General features: G+C 43.2%; 1 protein-coding gene across 1 annotated transcript in view; it reads left to right on the top strand.

Annotated features, from left to right (window-relative positions):
- The first annotated feature begins 660 nt into the window (after nt 1-660).
- LOC124711995 overlaps nt 661-8,984 on the top strand; it is a 34,867-nt gene continuing 26,543 nt past the window's right edge. Inside the window, exons 1-2 of the mRNA XM_047242281.1 lie at nt 661-783; nt 4,009-4,099. Coding sequence (XP_047098237.1) covers nt 721-783; nt 4,009-4,099 — 154 coding nt within the window. The 5' untranslated portion in view covers nt 661-720. The remainder of the gene's footprint in view (nt 784-4,008; nt 4,100-8,984) is intronic.

Raw genomic sequence — 8,984 nt, 5'->3', positions numbered from 1 at the left:
CTAAGAATTTGTGCAGCAATCTAATATTTTTTAACATAACATTACCACACACAGCCAGCACTAGTACAAATAAAACAGCTTTATTCTCAAGTCATTTTAAGTTCGGAAGTAAATATTACGATTAAGTTATAAGCATCCTGTTTGTTGAGATAAAAGTTTATGTATCATCCAACATATTCCTCGCCGGAAACAATACTTAACAGTTTTCCTTTTCAGGCACTAATGACGGAACGGATGCAGACGAATTATGGCAAGAAACGAAACGTGTATTCAGCATGTGATCAGCCACTAGGAAATGATGCACAATTTAAAACCCTGAGCCATTCCCGAAAGGGCTCTGGGTTCCGGCCAGTCTGCAATCTGTAACATTCTACGATCTGCCCAGTCTTTCAGCCTCAGTGTACTAAATTTGTAACTGGCTGAAATTACCCTCCATTTCTCCCGAAAGAGCGCCCACGTACATCCGCAGCGCGTGCCGCAAACTGCCCCTTATTGTCCATGTCCAACAGTCTGTGCGCGATTACAGCAACAGGGGAGAAGTCCAAATAGGTCACATGGCCATAATGGGCGGATCGCAAATTGCCCGTGAAGCAAGGTGACGGCTCGGAAAAAAACGGACACGTTATTCCGACGAACATAACTAGGGCCCAGAATGTGCCACTGTGGTTTCTGCAACGCTTAGGACGCTGGAGTGTCAACCGGCTGTGCAGGGAGTCCGCCATGAAAACTCTCCTGGTGGTTTGTGTCGCTGGATTAGGCTTTCTGGTGGCGGCCGAGATATCAGTAAGTCTGCACGACCTCTCAATCAGTTTTGGTAGTAAACACCAGCGTATTGTTATGACATCTTTTGTATAAAATCAGTTGGGATTCATCTGTCTAGTTCTTCTAGCGATCTAGACAAGTCTCAGATTATTTCGAAAAAATTTTATTCAGTATATGTATTTCACAACTTGAATGTAAGCACGTTTTAAGCACGTTTTACCAGTGTTTTATTTCCTCTCATCCCACTTGATGCATTGAGCACATCAAAATGATGTGAGAATTCCACACCAGTATCTATACTCCCCAAGTCAGCTTAACGGCGTGTTGCCGAGGCTACTTCTAATACCACTAGATTCTGCGCCTTCCATGTTTCATTCCTGGTTAGTGCTCGGGATGAAACGACTATCGATAAACATCCACATGTGCACTGATTTCTCTCATTATGTTGTTGCGAGTAATACCGGAGACGTATGACTCTTCTTGCAACGCATGCTCGCAACATTTCAATTCTAAACCTCTCCGTGAATCAGGACGACACTCTTGTGTCACTGGAGTTTTTTGAGCATCTCCGTAACGCTCTCTCACCATCCAACGATCCAGTGACGAAACGTGTAGTTGTAAGTCGGAGATTCTCTATTCTTCTAATTCAGCCTTGCATGAATCTTAGCCAGATGACCAAATACTCAGGAATCATTAACAAAATTCTTCAAGCTATGTGACAGGACAATATGTAAAATTCTCTAACGTTTCGATGACTGTTGGAAATGGCCTCTTCAGGCAGTTGTGCTGAATGAGAAAGAAACTAAAGTTCCTATATACTAGTGGAAGAGGTTGTTTTCGTAATCTGATAGGGTATTAAGGATTAAGAGGAGGGGTGGGTTTATTTCTTGTCTGTTTTCATCACTGACAAGAAATAACGCAACACCAATAAAGGATGTCTAACACCCCTCTTCCCCATCCTCAGTATCCTACCAGAATACGAAAATACTCTTTTCCACTAGTATATAAGAAACTAAGTTTTTCCATTTAGCAGTCAGTACAACACCTTGAGGGAAGCCATTTGCTGCAGTGGCTGAAACGGATAATTTTCACGTACTGACAATACGGTCACATACCCTGATGAATTTTATTGACAATCTTAACATCCACAGTAGCCAACCCTTAAACTCAAGAACCGGTCTTGCAGGTGCTTTGTTGTCCACTTCTTTGGCGGATAAATTACATTTCCGTAAGCTTCCTTCAGTGAATCTCACATAGGTATCTTTTTCTCCTACAGTTAGTTTTATGTGGTCTTTACACTTAGGTCCCTCCGGCTTGTTATTCCTGTCTTACGGTTATTACTGTTTCCAAAGATTTATCACCAATAACGTGATCGAACATTAATGGGACTTTTACCCGCCTCGGGTTCGAATTCTGGTGCTGGATGAAATTTTCACTGCTACTATTTTGCCGGTAAGAGAAGGAGAGGTGATAATGTAAAATTCTTGATCACCAGTCTTTGCGCTCATAAATTATTTTTCTGGAGCAGTTAGGTGTGTACACGTTAGAAATTACAAGAAAAATGTTTTGTGGCAGGCCAGGATTCGAGCTCAAAAACATGTTTACGTGGAGACCTTGACGAGTTTGCAGTCATGGAGAAACAATGAAGTAGTGAAGTTGTATAGTCCCGAAAAGGGGTTAAATACCACTGAAAAAGACATTCGAGTTCAAAGGGCACTCTAGTACCAAAATTATCAACATCTCAGGAAAAAATGCCCAGCGACATTACATGATGATTCATTAACCAATTAAAATTAAATTTTCCAGTGTTTGAAAGTTTATTGGTGGCATTGCTTCTATTTGTTGCTATTCCGCATCTACTATGGCCCAAACTCGACCGACCCTGCTTCTGTCGGTAGTGAAGGAAAATCACGTGTAATGTGTATTTTGAACCACAGCGCTACCCTATTTTATTCATTTGGCAATATCAGAGGTGAAGATGGTCTCTTCGTACATATTAAAGTTCATCACCTCAAATGGAGATCGAACACAGACCATGTGCATACCAAGTTATCATCTTTCTAAATGACCACCAAACCCCACAGTTTGTTAGCTGATGGTTTTGCAGTAACGGAGTATATCCCACACTGGATGAGAATTCTAACTTGCTGACACCTTGGAAGTGGTTTTCGGCCACTACACGACATTCATTTCCTTTTCGACAGCGTCACCATACACCAGCTGCTTTTCATGAATGAAATATTTGCTTCTATGTAGCGTTTACAGGAACTACAAAACTTGGAAGAATGGTTATAAACCAATACAAGAATAAACGTGGGTTATCAAAATGTAGGTGTGGGTGTGGGTTTTATTCTGTGTCTTTGAGAGTTATCTGTTGAAGGAAGACTTGACATTAACGTGGAGACATTGTCCTGAATAAGGGGGTAACATATCAGCATAATTTTTTACACATTGTTACAGTTCTCCAAGATGGTGCAAGATAATTAAAAGACTCAACAGGAGAAATGTGTGTAGAAATTAAATAATACAGGAGTGGTACAGAAAATACAAAGAGGGATAATTAAAATGTAAATCTGCACATACAAGATATATTCACTAGTCCGGTACCCGAAATGGAACCTGACTGCAGGCTATAGCTAAGACAACACCTTGAAAGACATTGTCAATGGATAAATAGTTATTGCATTCGATGTTAATAGAAAACAGAAAACATGAAGGTGTTTTATAATTTGTAGAGGGGGATAATTAAAATGTAAATCTGAGCATAAGAGATACATTCACTAGCCTGGTACGCGAAACGAAGCCTGACTACAGCTTACTGGTAAGACAACACTTTGAAAGACATTATCAATAGTTAAATAGTTTTTGCATTCGATGTTAATAAATAACAGAAAATATGGAGGTGTTTAAAAATTTGTAGTCATTATAATATTCAGAATATTCTTAAAACCTTAACATAATATACCACAACCACAAGATATACCTGCGAGAACACTAAGGTTAGAAATGATAGAAATAAACTGTATTTGCAAGAAGTGTCGGTATGCTACATAAACCGTAAGAATGGCCCACAATTTAATTGTACGTCTTTGCAAAATTTCATTTGTTCTTTCTTTCGACTTAGTTCCTGTCTTGGAAAAGTAGTTCTATCTGCATTCTATCGCATATGATTTCTCTATTTTATATCCTGTTTTTTTCTGCAGTGATGCTCGCCGGCATTTTTCTTACTAACTTTTATTCTTTCAGGAGTCAATGTCTCGGGCTGAGGAGGCAGCTGCGAAGATTAACCTTCCTGAGCTATTCGAGGAATGCAACGAGACTTTCCCCATTCCTAAGGGTAAATACAGTCACTTTTCAAGACAAATTGTCGATTTTAGAATACGTGAAAGCAATCTGGCCATTGGTCATTCCGTCAGGTACTGTGTTTCATCTACGTTTCTACAACAACTTTCACTAGCCCATCAATTATATCACACGACTTTTCCAACCATAAAATGAGTACGTCTCATTCTTACTTATTGCTAGTCGCTTCCGCTGGCCTAAAAACTGTTTTATTCACCATTTCGTATCGCCGATTTACACTGAAGTGCCAAAGAATTTGGAATAGGCAAGCGTATCCATATACAAAGACATCTAAAGAGGCAGAATACGGCGGTATGGTCGGCAGTGCCTATGTCACACAAAAAGTGTCTGGCGCGGCTGTTAGATCAGTTATTGCTGTTACAATGGCAGGTTATCAGGATTTAAGTGAGTATGAACGTGGTGTTATACTCAGCTCATGAGCGATGGGACACAGCATGTCCGAGGTAGTGATGAAGTTGGGATTTTCCCGTACGGCCATTTCATGAGTGTACCGTGAATATCAGGAATCCGGTAAAACATCAAATCTCCGACATCGCTGCGGCCGAAAAAAGATCCTGCAAGAACGGGTCTAACGACGGACGACTGAAGAGAACCGTTAGACGTTACAGAAGTGTAGCCCTTCCGCAAATTGCGCCAGATTTCAATGCTGGGCCATCAACAAGTGTCAGCGTGCGAACGATTCACCAAAACACCATCGATATGGGTTTTCGGAGACGAAGGTCCAGTCGTGTACCCTTGATGACTTCACGACACAAAGCTTTACGCCTCGCCTGGGCCCGTCTACACCGTCATTGGAGTGTTGATGACTGGAAACATGTTGCCTGGTCGGACGAGCCTCGTTTCAAATTGTATCGAGCACATGGACGTGTACGGGTATCTAAATCTACATGTACATCTACATCCATACTCCGCAAGCCACCTGACGGTGTGTGGCGGAGGGTACCCTGAGTACCTCTATCGGTTCTCCCTTCTATTCCAGTCTCGTATTGTTCGCAGAAAAAAGGATTGTCGGTATGCTCCTGTGTGGCTCTAATTTCTCTGATTTTATCCTCATGGTCTCTTCGCGAGATATACGTAGGAGGGAGCAATATACTGCTTGACTCTTCAGTGAAGGTATGTTCTCGAAACTTTAACAAAAGCCCGTACCGAGCTACTGAGCGTCTCTCCTGCAGTCTTCCACTGGAGTTTATCTATCATCTCCGTAACGCTTTCGCGATTACTAAATGATCCTGTAACGAAGCGCGCTGCTCTCCGTTTGATCTTCTCTACCTCTTCTATCAATCCTATGTGGTACGGATCCCACACTGCTGAGTAGTATTCAAGCAGTGGGCGAACAAGCGTACTGTAACCTACTTCCTTTGTTCTCGGATTGCATTTCCTTATGATTCTTCCAATGAATCTCAGTCAGGCATCTGCTTTAAAGACGATCAACTTTATATGGTCATTCCATTTTAAACCACTCCTAACGCGTACTCCCAGATAATTTGTGGAACTAACTGCTTCCAGTTGCTGACCTGCTATTTTGTAGCTAAATGATAAGGGATCTATCTTTCTATTACTCTTGTCTACATTGAGATTGAATTGCCATTCCCTGCACCATGCGTCAATTCGCCGCAGATCCTCCTGCATTTCAGTACAATTTTCCATTGTTAAAACCTCTCGATACACCACAGCATCATCTGCAAAAAGCCTCACTGAACTTCCGATGACATCCACCAGGTCATTTATGTATATTGTGAATAGCAACGGTCCTATGACACTCCCCTGCGGCACACCTGAAATCACTCTTACTTCGGAAGACTTCTCTCCATTGAGAATAACATGCTGCGTTCTGTTATCTAGGTACTAATCGATCCAATCACACAATTGGTCTGATAGTCCATATGCTCTTACTTCATTAAACGACTGTGGGGAACTGTATCGAACGCCTTGCGGAAATCAAGAAACACGGCATCTACCTGGGAACCCGTGTCTATAGCCCTCTGAGTCTCGTGGACGAATAGCGCGAGCTGGGTTTCACACGACTGTCTTTTTCGAAACCCATGCTGATTCCTACAGAGTAGATTTCTAGTCTCCCGAAAAGTCATTATACTCGAACATAATACGTGTTCCAAAATTCTACAACTGATCGACGTTAGAGATATAGGTCTATAGTTCTGCACATCTGTTCGACGTCCCTTCTTGAAAACGGGGATGACCTGTGCCCTTTTTCAATCCTTTGGAACGCTACGCTCTTCTAGAGACCTACGGAACATCTCTGCAGGAAGGGGGGCAAGTTCCTTCGCGTTCTCGGTGTAAAATCGAACTGGTATCCAATCAGGTCCAGCGGCCTTTCCTCTTTTGAGCGATTTTAATTGTTTCTCTATCGCTCTGTCGTCTATTTCGATATCTACCATTTTGTCACCTGTACGACAATCTAGGGAAGGAACTACAGTGCAGTCTCCCTCTGTGAAACAGCTTTGGAAAAAGACATTTAGTATTTCGGCCTTTAGTTTGTCATCCTCTGTTTGAGTACCATTTTGTTCACAGAGTGTCTGGACATTTTGTTTTGATCCACCTACCGCTTTGACATAAGACCAAAATTTCTTAGGATTTTCTGCCATGTCAGTACATAGAACTTTACTTTCGAATTCACTGAACGCCTCTCGCATAGCTCTCCTCACATTACATTTCGCTTCGCGTAATTTTTGTTTGTCTGCAAGGCTTTGGCTATGTTTATGCTTGCTGTGAAGTTCCCTTTGCTTCCGCAGCAGTTTTCTAACTCTGTTGTTGTACCACAGTGACTCTTTTCCATCTTACGATCTTGGTCCATCATATTTCGGGCTTGCAGCTGGATCACGCTGACATCTTGGCACGATATTTCGGCTAACAAACATGCAGCCATCTTCAGGTCAGTACGAGACTGAAGATTACTGGTGCGCGTCGTTCTATACATACCGAAAATTGGCGCGGCGGCGCCTGCGCAGTGGAGAAGGCTAATACTGCGCCCCCTATCTAATTTGGCGCGCTCTGCAGCAGAAGCGGGCCGCGCATGCTTGGCACATACTCATCTAATGCATATTGTACGATGGCTTTGCACTTTGTCCACTGATCCTCAACACTATCTGTACTTGAGACAAAACTTTTGTGTTGAACCGTCAAGTACTCTGTAATATGCTTTTTGTCACTTTTGCTAAACAGAAAAATCTTCCTACCTTTTTTAATATTTCTAGTTACGGCTGAAATCATCGATGCCGTAACCGCTTTATGATCGCTGATTCCCTGTTCTGCGTTAACTGTTTCAAATAGTTGGGGTCTGTTTATCACCAGAAGGTCTAATATGTTATCGCCACGAGTCGGTTCTCTGTTTAACTGCTCAAGGTAATTTTCAGATAAAGCACTTAAAAAAAATTTCACTGGATTCTCTTGTCCCTGCCACCCGTTATGAACGTTTGAGTCTCCCACTCTATATCCGGCAAATTAAAATCTCCACCCAGAACTATAACATGGTGGGGAAATCTACTCGAAATATTTTCCAAATTATCCTTCAGGTGCTCAGCCACAACAGTTGCTGAGCCAGGGGGCCTATAGAGACATCCAATTACCATGTCTGAGCCTGCTTTAACCGTGACCTTCACCCAAATCATTTCACATTTCGGATCTCCGTCGATTCCCTTCGATACTATTGCACTTCTTATCGCTATAAACACGCCTCCCCCTTCACTGTCCAGCCTGTCTCTGCGGTATACATTAGAATCTGAGTTTAGGATTTCATTACTGTTTACTTCTGGTTTCAGCCAACTTTCTGTCCCTAGTACCATATGGGCGCTGTGACCGTTTATTAATGAGATCAGTTCTGGGACCTTTCTATAGACGCTCCTGCAGTTTACCATTAGCATATTAATATTGTTATTCCCTGTTGCATTTTGCCTACTCCTACCTCGCCGTGTCTCAGGAGACGTCTTGTCGGGCCTAGGGAGGGAATTCTCTAACCTAAAAAACCCCCATTTGCACTCCACACGTACTCCGCTACCCTTGTAGCCGCTTCCGGCGTGTAGTGCACGCTTAACCTATTCAGGGGGACCCTACATTTCTCCACCTGATAGCGGAGGTCGAGAAATTTGCACCCCAGATCTCCGCAGAATCGTCTGAGCCTCTGGTTTAAGCCTTCCACTAGACTCCAAACCAGAGGACCGCGATCGGTTCTGGGAACGATACTATAAATAGTTAGCTCTGATTCCACCCCGCGAGCTAGGCTTTCCGCCTTCACCAATTCCGCCAACCGCCTGTACGAACTGAGGATGACCTCTGAACCCAGACGGCAGGAGTCATTGGTGCCGACATGAGCGACATGGAGCCATGGACCCTGCATGTCAGTAGGGGACTGTTCAAAAAGGGTGTGGGGTGTGTGCAGTTGGAGCGACATGGAACCCATGATACGTTTCGACACCTCTTTGACAGGTGACACATACGTAATCATTCTGTCTGATCACCCGCATCCATTCATGTCCATTGTGCACTCCGACAGACTTGGGCAATTCGATAAGGGCAATGCGACACCCCACACATCCAGAATCGCTTCAGAGTAGCTCCGGGAACACTCTTCTGAGTTGAAACACTTCCGCTGGCTACCAAGCTCCCCAGACATAAACATTATTGCGCATATCAGGGACGTCTAGCAACGAGCTGTTCAGAAGAGATCTCCACCCTCCCCCCCCCCCCCTTCACCCCTTACTCTTACAGATTTACGGACAGTCCTTCAGGATTAATAGTGCTAATTCCCTCCAGCACTATTTCAGACATTAGTCGTGTCCGTACCACGTCGTGTTACGGCACTTTTGCGTTCCCGCGAGGCCCCTACACGATATTGGTCAGTTTTA

The sequence above is a fragment of the Schistocerca piceifrons genome, chromosome 8 (genome assembly GCF_021461385.2).
Source record: "Schistocerca piceifrons isolate TAMUIC-IGC-003096 chromosome 8, iqSchPice1.1, whole genome shotgun sequence".
NCBI classification, from domain to species: Eukaryota; Metazoa; Arthropoda; class Insecta; order Orthoptera; family Acrididae; genus Schistocerca; species Schistocerca piceifrons.
Note: the sequence above shows the minus strand (reverse complement) of the source record. Positions and strands in the feature narration are given on the sequence as shown.